The sequence below is a fragment of the Podarcis erhardii genome (genome assembly GCF_964252035.2).
Source record: "Podarcis erhardii genome assembly, chromosome: 16".
Classification (NCBI taxonomy): domain Eukaryota; kingdom Metazoa; phylum Chordata; class Lepidosauria; order Squamata; family Lacertidae; genus Podarcis; species Podarcis erhardii.
In genome coordinates, this window is record NC_138514.1 from 9,459,620 (window position 1) to 9,484,864 (window position 25,245).

Sequence of the window (25,245 nt, forward strand, 5' to 3'; positions counted from 1 at the left end):
GTAGATCAAGAACAAGTACTAGAACAACTTAAATGGTGTATGGGATACAGAGAGCTAGAAAGCAGTTCAGAGCAAGGCAAAACACAACTATAATTAGTCTAATAGTTTCACAGCTGAGCTCCTTTTCAGCTAATCCATACTGCATTGCAGCCACTGGTAACAGAATCCTGGTAAGCTAAACTAATTTAAACCACAACAACAAGTTACTATTGCTGCAGGAAACTGGTACAGAATTATTCTGAGTGTGAAAGTAATACAGGTGTTTCAAACACCCTTGTGTCCCTGTCTGGAAAGTATATATGTGTACTTTTGTGCATTACTTCTGGTGCAACTGGTGCAGGAAACTTTAGCAGCAGTGCATAATGTGTTGCACTGTCCTGTTCATATATAATTTAAATGTTGGTGAACGAAAGAAGTGCTCACTGTTTTCAAAAGCTGTATATGAATTCCCAGCTTTGTTTTAAAAAGATTTCTGTAGTTTCATCATAGTTTAGTGAGTGATCATTAACTGTTGCATAGCCAATATTTCTGCACAGTGAAGTTTTTCTGAAAGTTGTTGTTGTTGTTATTTATTATTATTAGTACCCTGCCCTACCCTGGCGTGCTGTGGTCCATGGGGTTACGAAGAGTCGGACACGACTAAACGACTAAACAACAACCCTGCCCATCTGGCTGAGTTTCCCCAGCCACTCTGGGTGGCTCCCAATCGAGTGCTAAAAACAATACAGGAACTCATATATAACCCATCTAGGCTGTCTGACTTCCAGTTTGTGTAGATTCTTAGCAGAAAAAAACATTTATGTTGAGTTTGTTAGATGTGCTGAGTTCCTTTTATGATGTGCATCTGCAGCAAGTGCCTGTGTTTCAAAATTTTGCAGTAATTTAAACTTCTACGAGCTCCTACGGGGATCTGGTTTCAAGTGTCATCTCATTATGAACACACTTCACACCTGGTACAGAAATCTGTAATTCCAGTTGAGCAATGAACGTTGTGACGATGGTGGTTGTGACTGTGAATAAGAACTGTAAAGGATACCGCATGGTGTTTTATTTTATGAACTTATAGGTGTGTGTGGGTGTGGGTGTGTGTTACAAAGTGAAAACCATAAAATGGAGGGTAGAATACAAATAATGAAAATTATACTGTTGATAGAAATCCAGAATCAAATTAGTAAAACAAAATATTGAGCCCAGCAAGCTAAAATGCTTGTGCAGGCATTCTGTCAGTTTCTTTGGCAGATGGGAGGAGAAGAGACTGCAGTGGCAGTGCAAAAGAGAAAGTTGCTATGCTGGCAGATCGCATCACCCCATAACAAGAGTGTGATCTTTATACAGGCATAATTGTTAAATGGAGGTTGGGGAGCCTGTCCCCACTTTCTTTGTTTTTTAAGGCATTGAAGATGTGTGCTAAGGGGGTGAACATGCATTCCTTAGATAATAGTTAACTCTATCTATAAATATTTCATATACGATAACTTTCTTGAAATGTCAGAACAATTGGTTTGAGGTAAAGGATAAAAGGTAAAGGTACCCTGACCATTAGGTCCAGTTGTGGACGACTCTGGGATTGCAGCGCTCATCTCGCTTTATTGGCCAAGGGAGCCGCCGTTTGTCCGCAGACAGTTTTTCCAGGTCATGTGGCCAATATGACTAAGCCGCTTCTGGCGAACCAGAGCAGCGCACGGAAACGCCATTTACCTTCCCACCGGAGCGGTACCTATTTATCTACTTGCACTTTGACGTGCTTTCGAACTGCTAGGTGGGCAGGAGCTGGGACCGAGCAATGGGAGCTCACCTTGTTGCAGGGATTCGAACCGCCGACCTTTTGATCGGCAAGTCCTAGGCTCTGTGTTTTAGACCACAGCACCACCCGCGTCCCATGAGGGAAAGGGTAGTGTCAGGGAACTGACATCAGAGCGAGCAGAGCGAGAGGCGGAGGCAGGGCTCCAGAGCGATGCCGGAGAGGGGACCAGCAGGGGGGAAGGAATTCAGCGTAACACCAAAAGAGATGAGAGGGAGATGGAGGAATTGGTGACAGGGTTCCAAGACCCTTCACCCGAATCTAGTGGAGAGAGCGCTGGCACGCCCCTGCCTTCCCCTCACTTGCGCAGACGCGTTCCGCGCAGGGAACATAGGAGGAGACTTGGGGTCAAGCAGCTTTTATGCTGGAAGAGGTTCAAGAAACGCCCACTGACGGATTCTGCAAGTGACTAACAGGTCACGGAGGGCGAGCTCCAACCCTAAACATGGTTGAGCAAACAAACGGACTAAACTGAAGGCAATTTACGCACAAGTAACCCCCTTACAACCATTACAGGTAGCTTTGCATTATTGCATTAGGGCTCAGATAACAGATAGTAAGCTTGCATGGTAAGCTTGCAGTTTAACCTTTTTGTGTTTAAAATCTAATATAAATTTCTGAGAATATTCACCGAAATAACCACTTAATTAGCCATACATATTGCACCTACCATGAGAAGAAAGAAACCAGAATAAGTGGTGTCAAAATCATTGACGCAGATGCAAATAAATTGATACTTCTTGACTTTGTTGTACTCCGGTGAAGAAGAAATTAAGAGTGAGTTAGAGGCCACCCACTGAAAACTTTGCCATGCATGTGGCAGAGAGCCCCCTTTTTAAAAATGCTCACATTCTTCCATATCTGTTACTTCAGATGTATGATGGGTTATTTTTACTTATTGGATTTTTCAGGGTAAGGACAGGACATCCCCCCCTGTGGAAATTGGCTTTGAGGTGGTTGGGAGAAATCCCAAAATAAAGTTCAGGAGAAGTAGAGAGAGGATTGTTGTGTCTGGCAAGCTGAAATGCTGGCTGGGCTCATTAAAGGAATCTTGCCCATTAGTTTGTCAATTTAAAAGAGGGAGCCTGCAAACCTGGAAAAAAAATCACACAAATCTTGGAATAGCTCGATAGTGTTAAAGATATCACTTTATTAATTAAATTGGTTTACTTTTCCAGGTACTAGCTTAAAAATCAAATTGAGATTATGTTTTGGAACAACAGCTCTCAAGACAATTTAAAACCTTACATAATTTTTTTAATTCTATAATTTAAGACTAGATGGATGTTTTTGTTTCCTTTTATTCTTATTATAATATTATATAATATTATAATATTAAAAATCAAAGGATGTCTGTTTTTCCTACAGAATGTTGTGTGTGTCAGTTGGGGTGGGGAGTGAGAGATTAGAGGATGAAAGTGAGCAGATTGGCCTGTTGGCCTTGACAATTTATAGTAAATAGCCTGGGAACAGGGACCTAGGGTAGGATGGGTGTGTACAAGAAAAAGAAATAAAGTTCAGTCTTTCGATAAATACTGTTATTGCTAAGAAGATGACAGGTGAAACACCATCCAAGTGCGTAGGCAACAATTGAGGAAAACAGTGGGAGTGTAGGTAGAACAGCCAATAACAGTTTATTGCTGTTGGTACTGTATTGCCTTTGACACACAGTTACAGACACGGACACTAATGGAGAGATGCCTTTGGTTGCCTCATTCACATGCAACTCCCAGCCATCTGGCTGTGACAGCACCTGAGGGATACCTGAGTGAAAACTTGAAGAACAGCAACAGGATGTGGAGTAGCTAGGGACTATGCTTCCTTGCTACTTGAGGCAAAACATTGGCAAGCCAGGTTCATTTTCTATAAACAGCAGGACTCTGCAAAGGTATGTTTTTCTGCAGATTTGTGGATGCCAAGCTTCCTTGCAACACTAAAACCAAATGTGTCAGAATTTAGCAAGGACCTCCAAATTGGAGGAGTGGGGAAATTTTGGGCTAGAGTTAAAGACTACCCTTCTTGGAAACCTTTCTCTCCCTTAGCAATGAAGTGCTTGGGTGAATCTTCCTCACTACCACTACAGGCCTTGAACAGCCCTATGTAAAATCATAGAATTGTAGAGTTGGAAAGGGCGACGAGGGTCATCTAGTCCAACCCCCTGCAATGCAGGAGTCTTTCGACCAATGTGGGGCTCGAACCCACGACCCTAGTATTAAGAGTCTCACGCTGTGATGACTGAGCTATCTTGCTGGAGCCCTGTTAGGAAATAAACCACAACTTTTTTTTAAGGTTCTCCACTTGTACAGTGGTACCTCGGGTTACATACGCTTCAGGTTACATACACTTCAGGTTACAGACTCTGCTAACCCAGAAATAGTGCTTCAGGTTAAGAACTTTGCTTCAGGATGAGAACAGAAATCGTGCTCCGACGCGGCGGCAACAGCGGGAGGCCCCATTAGCTAAAGTGGTGCTTCAGGTTAAGAACAGTTTCAGGTTAAGAACAGACCTCCGGAACGAATTAAGTACTTAACCTGAGGTACCACTGTATTCTAAGTAGCAGTTACATGGTATCTATAGTGCCTAATTATTGCATCACACTTTTTATTTTCTTGTAAACCTTAACGATAGCCTAAAATGTAGATCGGTATTATTACAATATTCCTGTATTATAGATGGGAGCAAAGGCTAAGTAAAAGTGGCTTGACTTAAATACCTAGAAGAAATTAAATTTGAGCCAGGCACTCATGCTGTACCAGCTGAAAACATGCTGTACTGTATAGATCTTGTGACTTCGGTAATTGACACATTTGGTAAGGACATGCTATGCTTAAATACTGTTGTTACACTGTTTTTCCTCCCTAGCTTTGGTAGGTGGAGGGATGTTCTCTGGAATTCTAATGATGGGTTAAGTGTGCAGGTTACAAACTCATTTGAGACTTGTGACAACTGGGTAAAGAAATGAATCGGTTCCTTTTTTATTTTTAGGTCACTGAAAAGGGAAGCACTGAATAATGTCTTAATGAATAGTTGAGCCTTAACCTGTTTTATATGCGGCATCTCACAGCTAATAGTTGGCAGTCACCTCTATTTATTCATCAAATAGCATGGATAGGACAGTCTCTAGAATTTAGTCTGACCTGAAAATAACTTTAGATACCATTTGCTGGTGCTATTTCCTTCAGGCTGAAGTCACAAAGTTAACTATTAACTATAATGGCTAATATTACAGGTTATTGCTATACTGAAGAGTTGTTACATCCCTTAGAGATTTAAGGGGTTGGTTTTTTCTAGAAATCAGATAAACCATATCTCAGACATTGCCATTGTTTCCTAACTAGCAACAGATAAGGCCGAATTCCAAATTACTGAATGGAAAAGACTGTTTTGTTTTGGTTTTTTACCTACTGCTCTTTCTCATGGGCACATGCATGTGTATGCATACTTTGTGTTTGGTTGCCCGTCCTTTTCCTGGAAAATGGTAACTGAGTCAAGATTTTGGTTTTTGCATTTGCTTTTTGCTCATTAGAAGATCTGGGGGAACCCAGGACATTGAAAAGAATGGTATGTGAGCATATGTGATGAACAAACAACGCTAGTGGGATTTAAAGAGGCTTTGTGAAGTTAAAGGTGTATTGTAAAAAAGAAATAGAACTGTAAGGATAATATTAAATGGCAATATCAAATATAGAGAATGTGTAAAAATGGAAAATATGGATGATTGGCGGAGAAGCTGGTGGAAGTCCAAAAAGCTGAAATTTGTGAAAATTGTTTGAGATGGCGAATTTGTAAAAGGAAAATTTAATAAAAATTATTTTTAAAAAAGAAAAAGAAAAGAATGGTATGTGGTCTCATAAGAGCAACTGATGACCAAACTATATATTGCATGAAACATTTTACCAGAACATCTGATTTTTTTGGTTTACATAAAAGTAGCAATGATGGGTCTAAAGTTGATCAGAGCAATTGTGCTATTTAACTATTTCTCCCCATATCATTTTTCCGATCTAAATTCTACAATTCAAAACTGCAATGCTCTGTTTATTGAAGTTCACAATTTGAATATCATTTTGGCAATGTGCATAGTAGCAGGAAAATATTTGACATGGTTGAAAAACATACTAAGCAGTTCGAAGAGGTAATTCTCACTCTAAAAAATTATTTTATTCTTTTTTTAGTCATGGGACATATTCTTTCGCAATGCCAATGCTGGAGCTGCTCCAGGTACTGCTTACCAAAGCCCCCCTCCATTAAGTACCAGCCTATCAACGCTAACACATGCACAGTCTCTGGTTCAAGCACAGCCGAATGTAGATAAACTGGTTGAAGATCATCTTGCAGTCCAGTCTCTTATTAGGGCCTATCAGGTAAGATAATCTCTTCTTTTCTGATGTGTAAACATCTAGCACTCTTTTTTGCCAGTCCCAAGTTTAAAAGAGAGAGTTCTCCTTCTACCAGTGAGTGCCTTGCACCCCACACTGGCAGATACAGATTTGCCACTTCAGGCCCAGGCTGAGCTATATTACACTCTGTATGCCAGTACATGGGCAAACTTTCTATACACCAAAATTTGTTCTTGAACAGTAGACTGCTCAGGAGAGGTTATGTGCAGAAATGGTGTGTGTGTAAGCATCTAATTTGCCTTTTTATGGTAAGCTATAGCTATAGCTGGTCTTCAGAAATGGAATGAGGCATGTTGTGTACCCACACACCAGTGGGAATCTCAGTGGCTGCTGGAGAGTTGATCTCCCTCACTTTTAGGAAGAAGAGCATCACACAGATCAGGTAGCCTGTGGCTATGAAAGCTTGAGATGATAAGACTGGCCTACTGCTGTCACCATATAAAGCTTATTGCAAGCCTACCACATAAGGTTACAACACTGCCATTTTAGTGTTTAGAAAATGTGTGATTTTCTTGATCTAATCCATGGTCTCAAAAAAGTTTCCATTATTAATGTTACTTTTAAAAAGAAAATCCCTACCCTTTAACCTCAAGTAGATTTCAAAATACACAAGATTGTTAGATTATTGTTAGAGTATCAAAAGAAGATAAACCAACCTGCTACATCTAGCATTTGTCCAAAACTGAAAGTAGATCATGGTTTGCCAAAATGTGCGCTGCAAATATCAGCCTGGCTTTGGCCGGGTTTCAGGACCAAAACGTGTTATATAGCAGCAGACGGTTCTATTCAGCTGCTGCTTTGTGCAGCTGGGTTGTGTGGAATCATGAAAGATAAAGCAGAGTTAAAGATTATAATAGCTAGAAAATTAGTATGGGTGAAAGCACACACAAAAAATGAAAATTTCAGAACTAGGATAATTTTACTAAAACTACATGAAAGGACTGTCAAATACTTCCATAAGAGGCTAGTATGAAAGCTTGAAAATATTTTTCAAACAACTAATTGTAGGCTATGTGATATCTACTGAACTTAAAGCTTTGCGAAACGTATCAATTTTTCCTTGATAAAAACAGTCTCCTATTAAATGATTGTCACACAATGGTGTGCTTTTCCCCATATGCCTGAAAAAGATCAGAATATACAAGTGAAAAGAATGTGTTAAAATGATTGTATCCTTCAGAGTGTTACACTCCTGGGGACAGTTTTTCCCCATTGCAGTTTCTTTTCCTATATCTTTCTCTTCAAGTTCTGGAAACAAACAAGGAAACAGGTAAGATTCTTCACTAGAGAGGGTGATAATGTTAGTCATGCTCAGATTAGACTCATTGAAATCAGTGAATTTAAGTAACAAGTTTGTTGATTTCACTCTGTATACATGGGTGATATCCAACTGGATCTGATATGAGTATGACTTTGTTGCTATCATCCACAGATAACTGTTGTTTAATTATTTGTCACATCCACAAATACTGTATCAGAAAAGATTTACTAGTTAGGAGGAGGTTCTAATGGAAATAGATGTAATAATTGGCTGCCGCTGAGGAAATCAATGATATGAATCAGAACTAAACAGCAGCAGTGGGACTGAGGTCTCTGAGGCATCTGGTCTCTGATGTTTCTGCTAATCCATGGCAGATACCAATAATAATGTCTTATTGCTCAAACAATACAAGTAAGAGTGAGCAGCCTATTAGATGTAGTCTTTTTTAAATCATCCAGTAATAATACAACCTTCACAAGAATAATATAAAAAATATGTAATTTGGCTTCTGAATGGTAAAGCACTTAAATTCTGACAATTCTTTTAAAACATGATAACACAAGAAGTGAAAGTGAAATCCAGTTCCTGCATTAAGCAGATGTTTAGTTTATTGTATAGTGATTAAGCTTCAAGTTCCAAAAGTTACTGGTTACATCGTTCATGCTTCTGGTCTGAAATTCTTGCTGATTAATGTCTGACTTGTCAGTTTGCATGACCCAAATAAAACACACTTGGGCACAAGAAAGTTTAATACAGAGAAAACTTTTGAAGGAGCAAGCATGTTTCTGTAGAATAACAATAGCTAAAAGCAATATATTTTCTTGAAGCTGGGCCTCATGGAGGATTTTTAATTGAAATGCAAAGGTGGAGTGAAATAGAGAAGAAATAAATCTCAACAAGGTCACTTCCAGACAAATATGTTAATTAGGTATGTTCATCCCTTGACTGAGGAAATATATATATATCTCAGCAAACATGGTAAAGGCACTACTTATTTTACGTATTGCATCTAATAAGCAGTACAATCATGTCCTTCAAGATCCCATCTAATATATAGAATAAGGACATGAAACCGAGCCATCATGGGCTACATCTTTTTGAATGTAAGCCACAAAGATGTTTTCTGGGAATAAATTTACAAAAATGAGCAGCATTTTAACAGATGTATTCAGCACTTTCCACATTTCTAATTGAATATTTATCATGGATGTCCCTTTGCCCTACTGAGTTTTTGTACTATTGAAGTATTTTTACTCCTTTAGTTTAAGAAAAGTTCGGTTCCAGTATGACATATGGTGTAAAATGAGATCAGTGTTGAGATTTGCGTTGATCTCTGTAAACTTGAAGCAATAGCATTACAGAAAATCTGCAATGTGAAACATGATTGATAACCAGCTTTGTGACTAATTTTGTTGTTGTTTCTAGGTCAGGGGTCACCACATTGCCAAGCTTGATCCTCTCGGCATTAGTTGTGTAAATTTTGATGAATCGGCAGTAACTGATTCTCCAAACGTCGGTGAGAATTACTCTGCAAATTAATTCTAATGTAATTTTAACTTTTATACCCCTTTCCTTTCCATCCCCTTCCTCCCCATCCCTCTTCTGGTATCCACTTTCCTTTTCATTCCTGGCCCATTTCATAGATTCGAGGGCATCATGTAGCACAGCTCGACCCACTGGGCATCTTGGATGCTGATCTGGACTCTTCCGTTCCAGCCGATATTATCACTTCCACAGATAAACTGGGTGAGGGCTCCGAGAGCAGTTAGTGCCGCATTGCTTGAGCTCCTCCTCTCTCACTTTCACAGCTTCTAGTTAGATTGCTTCACTAAGTCTGAAGGGAAAGATCTTAAGTTTCCTTTATAATGATCACTTTTTAAAAAATTGAACAGCAGCAAAGTAGTTCTGTCCCTTGTCACTTACCACTGTGGGCACAAGGTGTTACATGTGCAATACAAGCCAGTTTGTTCTCTTCTACTGTTAATTTTGAGTTCAGTAGTTAAGGGCTCTGAGTAGGTTAGTAGTGTCTATTATTTGCCTCTGAGGAAATGAGGACTATTTTGGAGTCACGTAAACAGGCCTTCTTCCTTGCCTTTAGCATCCCTTGACCCCCAGTGTTCAGTAGGTCTCTTGCTTGGAACTGCAGTGACTTGATTCAGCAGCTTGGAGTTCTGCAGTGATGCTACTGGGGAGGAACGGGGTGGTTTTTCAAAAGCCTTCAGGCAAGTCTTGTGGTATTTCCTCACTCAGTTCAGGTGTAATCCTTAGCTATGCAGCTTGCCCTAAAATCCTAAGAGTAGCTGAACCAATGACTTTCAGTGATCATGACGAGGAAGCTTTGGAGTTTATTCCCACATCTAATCAAGAGACTGAAATGGTGAGACCCTTGGTTGCAAGGTGCATGTATGTTGCTCAGATGAGGGTGTGTGTGCTGAGCCATGTTTGAAATTCAGTTTTCCAGTAAAGCCCAACCTGATCTTTTAAGTTTGATCACTAGTATTTTTTCCAAGCATAGCACAGGTTACGGTGGCTGAGCTCTATTTATTGCTGGTGCTTTCTACAGGTTAATCAACCTGGCTCCGCAAGCGCTTTTAAGTAGCATGCTTCTAACTTAGAATAGAACAATAATAATGACCACTAACTCCTTTCAAGACTGACATGTGATTAGAGTATTTGTGCATGTAATGTTTTGAGATGGTCATGATTGATGTGCTCATAGAATGTATATTTGTGAAATGGAAGGTATCCAAAGGAGAAAAAAACAAAACTGTAATGGATGCTGTTCTACTCATGTTCAGTCCACTTGGCTACACTATCATCTTCAACTTACAGTTGGCATTCTGATGTTGTTGCCCCCTTTATGTTAAAGATCCATTACTCAAACGAAGAGCGTTGGTCGTGAAGTCTAGGGGTTCTTTTCAGGCCTTTGGAGGGGATCCCTAATGTGTTCTACAGTACTCCTTTGACATTACACACATTAAATCATCTTCAGCAAATATGTCAGATACAGGACAGTGGAGTGCAGCACCCCTTTACAGTGGAGTGGTGGTGATGAATTAAGATGGAATAGACATTTTGAAGAGGGAAATCATAGGTGGGCCCCTGCAGGATAGAGAATCTGACTCTATAACCCATTTTACTTATGTCCCTGCTTGATAATGGCTTCATTATTACTCTTGTAGTCTGTCATTAATACTTCACAAGGGTAGAGTTACACCACCACCGGTTTTATATGTGTTCATATATGTGAATCCTAAGATTTTAATAAAGCTGTATATAACTCTGCTACCTTGCATAGACAGTGTATGTATGAAATTCTTTAGATAATCTTTTTCTGATCAGAGAGTGAAATCAAAGCTGTTTCACATTAAATAAAGTTAACTGGGATATTAAATATTCACAAGTGATGATTTTTTAATCTACAGTGGTGCCTCGCAAGACGAAAAGAATCCGTTCCGCGAGTCTCTTCGTCTAGCGGTTTTTTCGTCTTGCGAAGCAAGCCCATTGACGGTTTAGCGGATTAGTGCTATTAGCGGCTTTTAGCAGCGCTTATCGGCTTAGCGGATAAGCAGATAAGTGGCTTAGCGGCTTAGAAAGGGGGGGGGAGAAAAAAAAACTGCAGGAGCTCGCAAGACATTTTCGTCTTGCGAAGCAAGCCCATAGGAAATTCGTTTTGCGAAGCACCTCCAAAACGGAAAACCCTTTCGTCTAGCGGGTTTTCCGTCTTGCAAGGCATTCGTCTTGCGGGGCACCACTGTACTAATATTTAGTATCTTATCCAGTCTTATGGGGCTCTCAGACAGTAGCTAGGTTGTATTCTGAGAAATATGTGCCACCTTACATGCTAAGTTATCTGTGGCAATGGACACTGCAAACTCAGTTTGAGAAGTAAGGTGTAGAGTGGTTCATGTAGCCTTAGAACAATGATAGCCAAAAGTGTATTCACACTGATATAGCAGCATCAGTTTCTGTCCAGTGTGGAATTATCGTAGTTGTGTATAGTCTGTACTATAACAAAATGGGCATACTACAAAATGGGCAAATGTGTGCAAGCTCAGGCACCAGTTCTTAAAAGTTACAGCTCATACAACAACCAGATGGGTGGAAGCAGTTCAGGTAGCCTGATGCAATGGGTACTGTTAGGTGAAAACTGAGGGAGAGCCAAATGTGCCTGGTATCTCAGCAGAGCTGATGGAAGAGCCCTGCTTACCACCTCTCTTCCTCAGGATCCTGAACAAATTCTGGAATACATAGGAAACTACCTTGTACCAAACCATTTGTCTGCCTAGTCCAGTATTGTCTACTTTGACTGGCTGTGTCTCTCCAGGATGTCAGGGCTGAAGCCTTTTCCATCACCTTCTACCTGAGCCTTTTAAGTGGATGTGCCAGGGATTGAACGCAGGATCTTCTGTGTGCAAAGCATGTATTCTATCACTGAGTTACGTTTACTTTCCACATGTAAGCAGTTGGTTGCTCTCTATATAGCTGCTTTCTCAAGCATTGCTTTAAGCTCAATAGGCTGGCTTAAAATTGGGTGCTGTCTTGACAGGATTTTACTAGGTGCTTAGTGCAACAGACCTGTAGCTCAGGAAAAAGTTTGTTAAAAAGCAGTTTTGTTAACTTCAAGATAATTTGCTCTTGAAATTATTACTGAGTATATTTCATGACACAGGGGAGCTGCTACCTGTATTAGTAAACTTGCAGCAATCTGGTGAGTTATGCACCAGCCACGCACCAGCTGGTTTTCCTGGGATGTGCATTGGAACAGCTGGTACACACTGTACCTCAGCATAGTTTATTCGTTTTTGCAAGCTCTACTTCCTTTTTGGGAAACTGAATTCCTTTTTAGTGCTTCTTTATAAATGTGCTTATAGACATAAAGGCAAGCAGGTCTGCTCTTAAGGGCTGCTTGGCAGGCAACTTGAACAGGGTAAGCAAACAAACCATAGCTAAAGGTATATGTCTGATCCGCACATAATGCCATGTCATAGATATAACAGGTCAAGCTTTCGGAATCCAACAACAAGCCATGGCTTCACATCACAGTTTGTTGATAGTTAACATACCATAGTTCAGCTGCTAGGCAGTTTGAAGATTATCATACTAAATAAAACCATGGCTTAGCTTTGCATGCAAACCTGGCCTGTATCAAGGGCAGGGCGGAGCCCTTATAGTAATATCTGTTTGTAAGAAAGGGACTCCTGCAGCCAGATGTTTCATACCAATGCCCCATTCATACTGCAGGCATGGAATGGGGGACTATAAGTAAACACAACTTGTGCCACTTGGGAGATAAGCCAGCAACAAAATAAGCTTTCAGAGACATATCTTGCTATTTCCTTTGAAACTAATTAGTGGCTTAATACAGTACACACACACAAGTGTGTGTATAATTTTCATGAAATAAATAAAAATAGGATAAGATAATTCAAATCTAGCTAGTATAGGGGGAGGCCAAATTCTTACTGAGAAGTGGTTCCGCCATTACTAGAGCCCTTCTCTGCTGATTAGCAGCACTGAAAGGATGAATTTGTTACTATTGTCCTTTGGTAGTGGAAGCGCTGTGCTAATGTGGTTTTTATGCTGAATGCATTATTTGCTGCTGAAAGCTAAGTGATATCCATTTGCAGTTTATCAACTTCTGTGGAAGAGGTTTGTATAGGTATTCATCTTGTTATGTTGAACTGCTTGCTGCACATAGGAATAAACACTGTGATTATTTTTGGTCCCAAATAATCCTAAAGTACAATTTGTAGAGATAAGTACTGGCCTTGTGCTGCTGAGCTTGTGTGCCTGCCTTTTCAACCATGAATTCAAACAAGTACAAAGTCACTATGTTCCTAGATATGAAAATGCCAATTAGGGAGAGTCACATAGAAGGTGGTTGATAGTAGCCATTGAAGTGTGGCTTACATTTTAGTGGGGGGAAATGTTGACCTTTTAAGTCAGGCTTCCTCAGACTCGGCCCTCCAGATATTTTGAGACTACAATTCCCATCCTCCCTGACCACTGGTCCTGCTAGCTAGGGATCATGGGAGTTGTAGGCCAAAAACATCTGGAGGGCTGAGTTTGAGGATGCCCGTTTTAAGTGATCTAGCAGAATGACTTCAGTTGTTGCTATAATACTCTGTCCCCTTTTTGTACATTTTGACATTTTATTCCTTGGATACAAGTGTTTTATAATTAAGACAGGGAGATTCAGAACTACATTTTCTCATTCAGAATATCCCGTTATCTTGTTTTATTCCTTGCTTTTACAGCACTATATTAATTGTTTAATTGGTGTCTCACCAATATCCAATGCAGATATTATTATTACAACCATATACCCTTGGAGAACAAGCATTCCTTCCTCCATAAAATGTAAATAAAATTGTTACTTTTTAAATCTTATTCCTCTCCAGTGCTATTCTACAAGATAGGTTATGCTGCATTCAGGGCAGTAAAACACAGACACAGAACCCATCAGAGACTGTAGGCACATCACCTTCCTTTTCTGCAGCCTCTGCTGTATTTTGACTCAGCAGAAAATGTCATTCTAGTTGTTTGTTTTTATTAGCAGGCCTTCAAGGTCTAGCAACAAACCTATGGCTGGAAACAGAATATTCAATCCACATTGTCTCAGGAGGTCTTTGGAAGGGCAGGCTCTCTGCTTCTGTGAGTCAGTCCATTCTTGCCCTTGAGTCAGGGAATGGTGCTATGCAGCTACCTTTTCCCCCACACAAATTTCCTGTTTCTAATTGATTTGCTCCTGGGACCCAATCCCAAAATATTCAGCACCGAACATGAAGACTCCCTGTCCTTGCATGCTGTGGTTGATTATGTGACATTTGAGTTCAGTGAATGTTTTGAACTCTTGTGGTCTAACATAAGCAGTCCGCCAGTAGGATTTACCATGTGAAATGGAAATACTTTTGTAGAATGGTTAAATTTTCAACTTTACATTCTTTAGAAATTTGTCACTTCCAAAGTTTCCTAGAGAAAGTTATGTAAGGCAGCCACTTGGACATCATCTGTTCTAGACTAAATTGATTTGTTCCATTTGTTAGGCCATATTTGATTCATTCCTTTCTCTAATACAGTTTGCACCATGCATAGAGGCAAACTGCTTTGGTATGAACCAAAATCTAGAATAACACCTGGGGCAATGAAACTCATCAATGAATTGTCCTCAGATTTTATCAGGTGCCACTCCAACAATGGCAAGGAGCAGCGACAGACTATGGAGCATGGGTGACAGGTTTTGTCTTGTTCCTACATCATGAACCATAACATCTTTCACAGCATTGTGCCCTTTGCTCTTCAAAATAGTTGCCTTTTTATATTTTGCTCTGGATCCATCTTTCCGGGAATCCTATGAAGGAACCTGAGTCACTCTACAATATATGTGATCCTCCCCTTCATTTAATGGCTAATGGTGCTAAGAACTCATTTGGAAAGCTGCAGGACAAGGCATGATGTTCCTTGGGACAGCAACCCATAAATTTGTTTTACCTCCCTCCAAACTAACCTGAGAGGAATATAACCTCCCCTGTGGACTGGTACTTGAGAGAATCTGAGGACAACACATAGGTGAGTACACTGGCCATTGTCTACACTAATGGCTTTTGGGAAGGAGTAGGGGATGTGCCAGTCTGTAAATGACTGGGTACCTCTGGGGTAGTTTGTCCGCCTTTGGCCCCCACTTGTACTCAGCTCTCATCTGTGGCTCCTGGAAGCTGTCAGCATGTGACAGTGGCCACACCTTAGGAATGACTTCAACTGGCCAGCTAAACCGAGTGAGGGTAGACAATGGATCTTAAACCGTTGGTGAGTTAGGACTTGCCCTGCATGCAAATACAGGATCCAGCGAATTGATCAGATGAGACCAAAAGTGAGTCCAATGCTTAAGAAGGCAGTTTCTGCAAGTGCTTCAGAGAGAAGTGAGGAGCAGGTTGGGCTCGTCAACCTGGGAAGGTAGCCCATCTAGGAGAAGGAAAACTCTGATCCTAAACCTCTTTTGCCTTGCTAGATATATTCAGAAGAAAAACCTAAGGAGTAAACCCTATACAAATCCAGAGTGGAGTCCCTAAGACGGTTGGGTGGCACCTTGTGGGCTCCTTACAGCAACTCCTGCAGCCAAGCTGGTGCCAGATGTATTGCTTTGCTTTCTTTGGACCACATCGGTGAAGCCGATGGGGCAGGGTCTTGTCACCTGGGCAGCAGTTTGACTTCACCCCCTTGGGCACACTCCATTGTCTCCCGAGAAAAACATATGTCGACAACGCCTTTGTTCAATTCACTCAGCCTTCTTATGGAGCTAAGCATATCATTTGGCATGATCTGCCCTTGATATACAAAGCTTTCTCAAATATCTACCGTACCCATGATTCAATCAGCACAACCTGATCATTAGTTCAGGGGCTGAGGCACAACTGAAATACTGTTTCACAAAGGAATCTTGCTATAGCTGCTTACAACTGCATACAGAGAACAAAGTTGTTTATGGTTACATTCCAAGCTAATCATCATCCTGTGGTGGAAGCTCTGAACCTCAAGAGGGTCATATGAACATGCTTGGGAAGGTGCCTACTCAGCTCCCTGTGATAAAGGGTTTGATGGTTTCCCTCCCAGAAGAAGCTTTTGGGTGTCGAGGCCATTTGAGAAGGATGAGTCATAGCGGCAGTGACTTGCAGTAGTACACAATAAGTTTCTGTTTAGCAAAATCCTGCCAATAAATTACCCTGCCAGTAAATTGTTCCTTATTAGGAGGTGCCTTTGAAATCTCTGTTGATAGCCAAGCTAGGTTTAAACTTTAAAGCAAAGCCATTGACAGTTGTTCTGACTTTGACAAACCGAAAAGCAGGTGAGCCAGAGTAGTCAATAGTTAGCTTGTTGAGAAAAAGCATAGGATACACAGTCTCAGCTGTGAAACTCATTAGCCTTTGACATCTTTCAGTCTAATCTATCTCACAGGGTTGTTAGTGAGGATAAATTGTGTGACCACTTTGTACATTGCCTTGAGCTCCACAGAGGTAGAATGGGATACGAGAAAGTGCTAAGAAGTTACTTCAGCTGGAGCAAATATGGCATTCTGTAAGAAGGCTTTTGTTTATTCATTTGTACTTTTTAAACTAGGCTCCTGCTCTAGAGACCGCTTGTTCCACGGTTTACTACTTCATGCTCTGAACTCTCTCCCCCACCCCCCCGCTTGCACATTTTACATAAGGAAACAATGAGGAGATCTCAAACCATGTAGCTTAACTGCTGTGTATCGGGTAACTTTCACACCTCTTTTTCTCTGTATGGTTTATATGGCTGGCTCTGAAAGATTCATTCAAGGATTTCCCCCCTGTAGTATTGCAGTCATCCTTCATTCTAACCTCCTTTCCTATGGTGGTGTTGACGGTGTGCTTGTGAGTACTGTTTAAAACGTTGACTTTCTCTGTATATTGCTACTTCCGCGGTTCTTCGGGGTTTTTAAAAAACTAACTTTGACTGGGTCTCTCTGTCTTCTCCTTTCTGCATCCCACCTTACCCCCTTCTCCCAGATCTTGCAGTATTCAAGGAGCGGCTGAGAGTGCTAACAGTAGGAGGTATGCAAATAATGAGCGTCTAACCCCTTCTGGAGATTAGGACTCTCTGAATAGTTGACTCTGAGCATGTATAGTTTAGGTAAAGTTGCAGCTTGCCCCCATGTCAAACAGTGTTTGTTTTCTTCTCAGAGTGGTTTGGAATGTATGTGACCAAAGTGCTTCATCATCATCTTCCTCCCAAATTACATACCTCTTTATTTAATTGAGTGGTAGCCATTTTTTCCTACTGTTTGTTTGCCATTGTTTGTCGTGTTGAGTACTGTCTTAATTGTTGTCACATGTTCATTAGAGCACTTACTCAAGTGCCTTTGATACTTAACCTTACTTGTGTGATTTAATATTATTTGGTGCACAAAAGTAAATGTTACATTTATGTAGGTGCCAAACTTCTGGCAGTGACATTCAGGCATCTAAATAGCCAGGCTTGGTTATTTTTCTATCTTGCTAAGAGATTCCCATCTCATGGTAGTCTTATGCTGTGAGTTGGATACTTCAGTGTCCACTGCTTAATCATAATTTCCAAGTTACTGTTTTTTTATCCAGTTGAACAGAGCAAAATATTTCTAAAGAGAGATTAATCCCACACTATGTGTGGTGCTTTCCGTTTCACAGCTAATCTGGGCTTCTTTCTGGCAGGCTGGTATGTTGCAATGCATATAGGTGACAATTAAGAAGTAAAGCATATTAAGAAAATGCTTCCTTGCTGCATGCACAAGAATGAATATTTAGCTTTCCTGTTGTCACATGATACTGTATTCTTCTCCTAAATCAAACCTACTGTTGGCCTTGGTTTGGATTTGTCTCTGTAAAATCTCTGTAGATAAACAAATGGCTATCTCACTTATTGGGATCTAATGTCCCTAAACAGAAGACAACTTTAAAAAGTTATGACTATAGCCAACTAAATGGGTGGTTTTTTAAAACAAAACAAAAGACGATAACCCTGGTCATACTCCCACAGTCTTTCCAACCATCAGAAATTTATGGAGTTAAATAAAAAAGCAAAGGCTGGTTTGCTCCTGCAGCAGCCCTTTTGTGGATAGTATACCCTCGGTCCTTTCTCTCTCTCTCTCAGCGTTTGTAACTTTAAAATCCCTGCTAATCACATTCTCCCTACTTCAGCATCTCTACTAGGATGAGAGATGCAGTGGTGAGTAACAGAATGACTTGCCTTACCCTAGCCTGATTCTGCATCCAGGGTAGCAAAATGATGTCCTTCAGGCTGAGGGTGTGTTCATGTCATATTTCTGCTAATAATAATAAGCATTAAAAATTACTTGATAGATGCTTTTTTCTAATGGGTGAATTAGAAAAAAGCATCTCTCTCATACCTCTTGATACATAATATTAACAGGTCTATGCACTGAATTTCCAAACAGATGAGAATTACTTCTAACGAGCGGGACTAATGTAACTATCACCTCACTCAGATGAATTTAAAGTCACTCTGAGATCTTCCCTTAATTGAAACTTTCACAATTTAAAAAAATGCTTCGGTTTTTACAACAAAGCAAAAGGGAGACCCAGAAAGCAGCTAGCACAATATGTTCTGACACAAGAACAATATTTGGTTTCCCCATGCAATTCCCACCCACCCCTTTTACAAAAGAGCTTATTCTGTGAACCAACAATGTAGATTTTAAAAACCAGCAAGTGCCAAACACAGGCATTAGACCTGGGTAATAAGGTATGACCAAACTGCGGGAGGCAGTGGAAGACAGGAGTGCTCTGGTCCATGGGGTCATGAAGAGCCGGACACGACTAAACAAACAACAACAATAAGGTATGGGAATTACCCAAATCTTCCTCCTGAGCACAGAACTACACTTGATTCAGGTTGCCATCAATGTGAAAGCAAAATTTCAAGTACTCCCTGACCTCTGTATTGTGTTTCAGCTGGAGTTGGAGGGACGATCTCTTGACAGTGAACCTAATTAGGCCCACCATGCCTCCCCATTTGGTCCGCCAGGCATAATGAAGATAACAGGCATTCCATTGGCCCTTCTTTATTGCCTATGTGAAGGCATCATATCTCCAATCATAAATGGTGTCTAGTACGGGGCAAGTAAAGCTGAACCAAAAAAAAGGGGTTGGGGGACCCAGCTGATCAGCACTGAGTGCAGTTATTTGCAAGGCACTTTGAAGCCCTGGCTATCAGCTGATCACTGGAGCCCTAAAGTACAGTGCAGAGCTCCCTTTCCAAGCAACAACAATCAGCTGGTGGTACTTGAAGAGTGCCTGCACAGCCCAAGTCCCAACAGTTCACTGGGATTGGCCCAGGGAGCTGGAGGAAGTAGCTCGGATTCAAAGCACTTCCTTCACTGCTTTCTCAGAAGAGATGGAAAAATGCTCAATTTAAAAACTTAGTGTGCTTTTTTTCTTTTCCCAGGGGAGCAATTTATATTCAAAGCACTGGAGGAAGTGCTTTGAATATAAACAGCTTTCTCTACAAAGGAGGAAATGTTCCAACGATAGGAGCATTATGCCCTCTGCAGATACTTCAAAGGGGTTCCCTGTAACCAACAATCAGTCAATTATCTGTTACAGTGACCTTCAGGCTCTGACAAGTGTCAGTCACCTCATGCCATTATGAAGTCAGGTGGACCACCCACCCGTCAAAGTTTGTTTGCAAGAGATGAGGAAGATAAGGAATTGCCAGAAGCAATTCCCAACCCAACCCCTAGTTTAGTCAGACTTTGTTTCCTTGCCCCCCTGGTGGGAGAGCAGCATGGGATACAGAGGACTAAACATGGCAGCAAGGAGTGAGAATTTGGCATATCATTTAAATGTTCAGTAGCAAGCCTTTATCAAGCAGCATTGTAGCTCTGCCTACCAGCCTGCTTCCAAGTCTATGTAATCTTCTACTGACAGACGAAGCAGAAACGTCTGGTGGGAATTGATTGCTTTGCAATCGGCCTGATACAGGAAGAAAAATGACGTAACCTGTACAGTCTTTTGAGCCCTTTAGATCAGCTGTAGAAGCCCTTTCTTGTGTCTTGTGTCTTGCCGCCGTCTGAAATCTTGCTGGTGGTAACAGGGGAAAGGGCCTTGGTTACGTGGGTCTCCCTGCTCCAAGAAAACCATCCATGCCTGTTGCCAGTGGCCTTATGCCATCATCTTGCAGCATTTTAGACAGGACATTAGTCTGCCCTTTGTTTGGCTTTTGTCTCCCCTTGGCTTCATGATGATTTTGCTGTTTCAGCTTCTATTGTCTTAGGTTTAAGATGGTTCCTCTGTTTCAGTTTGTGTTTACCTGTTTTTGGTTAGTTGCATGTAGTGCTTACTTTAAGTTCAAAGGCGGAATAGAAATTTCAAAACACATAAAGGGCTGGATTCAGTTAATGAGTCCCATCAGTGGAAGCCCTATGCCCGAACTTCTGCTTGCTCTACTGTGCTTTCCGCCTGTCCTCCCCTCATGTCCCCTGAAAAGGGCTTTGGGGGGGAGTATTAGGAGAACCTCCTGGAACAGCGTGGCTGGGGAGGAGAGGCAGAATTGTTCTGTCTGGCAAGCTGAAATGCTTTCTGTTACAAAACTCCTCCCAGAATAGTTTCTCACTAGATACTAAGCTGATCATCATTAAGGAGTTTTTCTTTAATGTCGAAAATGCTTGTCATGTTGCTGTGCAAAATCTCCACGTGGATTAGTTGGTGTATCTTTTTATAGACAACCTTCTGGCTCTCAGTTGTATGATCTTCAGCTGAACACTCCTTAATTATTCCAGCAACTGATGCTGAAGTATTTTAATATTGGTAATAATAAGATGCTTCTGGTCTGTGCTCCTGCACAGTAAACGTGAATAGTGGATGCTTAAATGTATTGCTGAGAGAGAATTTTGAAATTTTGTGGAAGCAAAACCTTTGTGAGGCCTGTGAAAAGCGTTGTTTGCAGAGTCCAGTTCATTCTCAAATCTTTGTTCCCATGGAGTGAGCTATTCAGGAGAGTCCTACACAGAACCCTAAAACTGATACATAATCATGCTGCTTTTCTACTTTTTGGTTCTGGAAGCTGGGCCTTTAACTCTTTTATTTCCTGCTTCATTTTAATTTTAAATATGTGGTGAAATGTGGTGACAATGTATTTTTGCAATACTTTTTTTGTCTTTAACATCCAAAAAAATGTGTGAATGTGGGTCTAAAATTCTTATTGATTCCTCCCCTGGATTTAATTACCAATTTTAACGGCAAGTATATTACCTGTGTTTACACCCTCCGTGCCTTTTACGGTAACCTTTTTTGTTCTTGCTTACCTGTTCATCATTTTAATTGCCGCTTCTTCTTCTTTTTGTTGTTGTTCACACAAACCTCCTTCATGCTTATTTTGTGCTGCTTTCTTGTCCCTCCTCTCCTTCACCAAAACCTGGTTCCTGTGCTGCGGCTGTCTGCATTGAACGCCTCTTCCCACTCCTTTTTTGCCTTCTCCTACCCATGAAAATTCTGCAGGGTTTTATGGCCTGGACGAATCGGACCTCGACAAGGTTTTTCACTTGCCCACTACCACTTTCATTGGAGGAAAAGAATCTGCTCTCCCTCTTCGGGAAATCATCCGCCGTTTAGAGGTAAGAGACCTGCACAGGATGCAGGAGCCTTGGAGAGTCAGCACTGTTTAGATGTTGTCACTTTCCTTCCCTCCCTACCCCAGTGTATACATAACAAGGCAATGGTACAGGCTTTAGAATTGTGTCGTTCCTCTGTTCCTTTCATAAGCTATAAAAGCACTTCTCCCCACCAAGCCATGCTGAATTCAGCACACAATCTTCACTCCCTCTTCTACATGCCGAGAGTGGGTAAAAAATTAGCCAGAGATCAACTCCCCAACTCACTGTGCATAGAGTTCGCAAGGTGGAGTGATGTCCAAACAGCGCTCTAATCAGAAACAAAGCAATTTATCCCAAATAATTTCCCTCTGCGATAGTTACGGTTGGTCGGTCTGCTTTTTAACATGGTGCTAACTGTTGGGATGCAGCCAAGGAATCGGGGGCAATTGGCAGGCCCCCAGCCGGCCCGAGCCCACCAGCTGCGGTGCCAGGCGATCTCCAGTCCTTCGATCAGCATGAAACTGCGACCCTAGCTTCAGAAGCCTTCAGAAGCTGGGCACGCACACTCAGCAGAGTAAAATGCTGCGCAACAGAAGTGGCATGGAGAGGCTGTGTTGAGCATATTTACAAGCAGTTTATTCAGCATACATCAGGACAAAATGAAAATATGTCTTCTCCCTTTCATGTCCAAAGCAAGCAGCTAAAAGTGAAAGCTATACACAAATGGAAGTTCCCAGCAAGCTGTGCTGGGGTGTAAACAGGCATGTGACACACAACAGTCATGCCTGTCCCTTAAGGTGGAACGGAATATTCTAACAGTGACATTGTAGTCCAGAAGCTAATCTTCACACTGGGCAAAAGATTCCTGCATTGCAGGGAGTTGGACTAGATGACTCTCGTGATCCCTTCCAACTCTACAACTCTATGATTCCATGCCAGAAAAAGTATCCCATTACACACTTGTGTGACAAAATAAACACTGGCACCTTATTTCCCAAGTGACATCACACCTACATTTCCAGTTGGTATTAACTTTGTGTTGGAAAGAGAGCCACTGTGGGGTAATGATTAGATTATTGGACAAGGTCATGGAAGACAAAGGTTCAAATCCCTGCTCAGCCATGAAGCTCACTGATTGATGTTGGGCCAGTCACAGTCTTGGCCTTAGCGACCTCATACGGTTGCTTTTGAGGCGGGTAGGAATAGAGAGGGGAAGTACCATTATGCCACATTGAACTCCTTGGAAGAGAGGTGAGATATAAATGAAATAATTAAACAAACAAACCTACTGTTTGAATCTTCTGCCTTAACACCGGTTCTGATCTGTACTACTCCCTAGTGGTAGCTGGTAAACGTGAGTTCTCAAAACAATTTTTTCCCTTTGCAATGTCCAAAAGCAGTACTACTATCATTAGAAGCAATAATAGAATCCTAGAATTGTAGAGTCAGAAGGGACCCAGAGGACCATCTGGTCCAACCCCCTGCAAAGCAGAAATGCTGCCATTGGCCATTACGAGTGAAGAAGCGAGTGTTTGCATGAAGGATGGCAAGCTGGTCCTGTAGGCAATTTGCGGTGGACCCCTTCATAGGTGGTGAAATAGCTGCCTGTGGTGTTTCCATTGCCAATGTTCTGCTTCTGGAAATTGCAAGAGGAGTCTTCAGTGGGAGCTGCCTCTTGTTGGAATATTGTGGAAGCCCATGTACAACTTTACATGCTGATACCATTCTACACTGTAGTCTGAAATGTAAAGTACATTTTTAAAGTCTGTATGAATTCTCCCTAGAGATGTTAGCATTGTGTGTGAGGATTTGGGCAGATAAGACACTGTGAGAAATAACCTGTCCCCAGAGAAACTTTATTAGGGTAATATACTGCAGAGGGATAAGGTATTTGACTCTGGTGCTCTGGCAGCTTCAAAAAGGCAGTGAAATAGAAGATAAAATGTGGTTATCCAATGGGGGAAATGTGAGAACACCAATCCTTCTGGATGTTGCAATTACAAAAACTACTGTGCTCTGTAAACTATCAACATATGAAAGCTTAAAATTTGAATGGAAGAGCATTTCTTACTCCTGTTTTCTGGCAGTCTTACAGATTTTTTTTCCTTATCAGTGTGGGTGCCTCTTGCTCAGCACAGCAAACGAACAGCTGCTGCTGACTCTTGAAAGGGGAAGAGATGGGAAGGAGAAGAAAAACCTCAAGGACAGGAGCACTCATTTCCTGTCTCTGTCTTCTGTAACTGTGTTGTGCAGAATAAAGGCAACCACTCAGCTTTCTCACCCGCCGTGGCTTTTCTTGTCCACCTTAACTTCTCAAAATGTATCTCCTTTTATTCTGGGTTTCAGAGTTATCTTTCCACTCAGTAAGCAGGTTATAATTTACATAGTTCATAAGGCAACACCACTTCCTAGTGAAGAAAATGCAACCTTGGTGTCCTCTGCCTACATTAGCTCTGTGTCATGACTATGCCTAAAAATAATTTCCAACAAGGCTGTGCAAAGGTCAGTCTTGCCAACACTTGCCAGACATTCCTTTAACCTTCTGCTTGCATCTCCTGCCAGTTCCCTTCATTGGTATTAAAATTTGAACATAACCAATTCAAAAAGTAGCTAGTACAGTCACTTATGTTATGTCTTACCTTTCTGTTGTTGTTTTTAAAATAATTTTTATTAACCAACCAATCAAATCAAATCACATAAATTACAAATTACAAAGCCGAATTTTAAATTTTTGTTGAGGGGACCCATATTTCAAGTTTTGAAGGGGGATTCCGATCATCTTCTTGCTACTGCGTTCATATCCAAATCAGTCCAAATAAAGTTCATAATTCTATCCAGTCTTATCTTGCTGTTTTCACATCTCATCTTATTCGTACATTTTTTCTTTTTCTTTATGATCTCTCCTGATAATCTCCTTAAGCAGATAAACACCAATTATATCCTGTGTGGATTTTTCCGTTCGACCAATCCTCATATCGTGATGGTTTCCATATATCATCACTTTCATAAATAACATCGCTCTATCGATCATTAATCTCAGGATCTGTTGTTTTTGAGTCCCACTGAGGAGTCTCACCCACAGTATAAAAACAGCTCTTTTCCTCCTCCCAGACTCCAGTCCTCCGACAGAGCTTACCAATATGGCGACGGTATTTTTAACTGCATCATTCCAGAGCTCTTAAACTTTCCACGCTCTTCTTAAAACATGCTTTGGTTAGAAAAATTATCTCCACACAGACATAAATCCACAGCTTAAGTCATTAAAGCGGCATGTCTGACTTGTGAGGGGGGGAGTCTTGTTTTATCACATAGAGGAAAGAAAGGAAGGTTTTTCCCCTCCCCCATCAGTCTCTTTGCCATACCGAGTCTTAGCTGTCTTCTCATGATTGATTCTTGTTCCTCCGACTCTTCTTGTTTATCAGAGAACTCTTCAGTTAGCAGTCTTTACTCCCCCTCCTTCCTTGAAATATGTGCATTCGCTTCTTCCTAATTGTTCCTTTTGAAGTTCTTGCAGCTAGCGGCGCGGATCAGAGACGGCGTCCAGGAGCGCCGGGATCCACAGGGGGGCATTCTGCCTAGTGCCCCCATCCCCTCAAATTCGGGGGTGGTATAGGGCACAGCAGGCACGGGCAGCCCCCCCCCCAATCCTGGCGGGGGTAGGGAGGCTAATTAC

The 25,245-nt window shown here is 41.3% G+C and overlaps 1 protein-coding gene across 4 annotated transcripts in view; it reads left to right on the forward strand.

Annotated features, from left to right (window-relative positions):
• The window catches only part of OGDH (oxoglutarate dehydrogenase), a 48,163-nt gene that overhangs the window by 2,664 nt on the left and 20,254 nt on the right, over positions 1-25,245 (forward strand). Inside the window, exons 2-5 of one of the 4 annotated variants that reach the window (XM_081843273.1) lie at positions 5,977-6,165; positions 8,888-8,978; positions 16,993-17,037; positions 21,478-21,593. In XM_081843273.1, the coding sequence (XP_081699399.1) occupies positions 5,977-6,165; positions 8,888-8,978; positions 16,993-17,037; positions 21,478-21,593 (441 nt within the window). Of the gene's footprint in view, positions 1-5,976; positions 6,166-8,887; positions 8,979-9,105; positions 9,209-16,992; positions 17,038-21,477; positions 21,594-25,245 lie in introns of all 4 variants that reach the window. The other 3 variants (XM_081843276.1, XM_081843275.1, XM_081843274.1) reach the window with 3 other exon arrangements.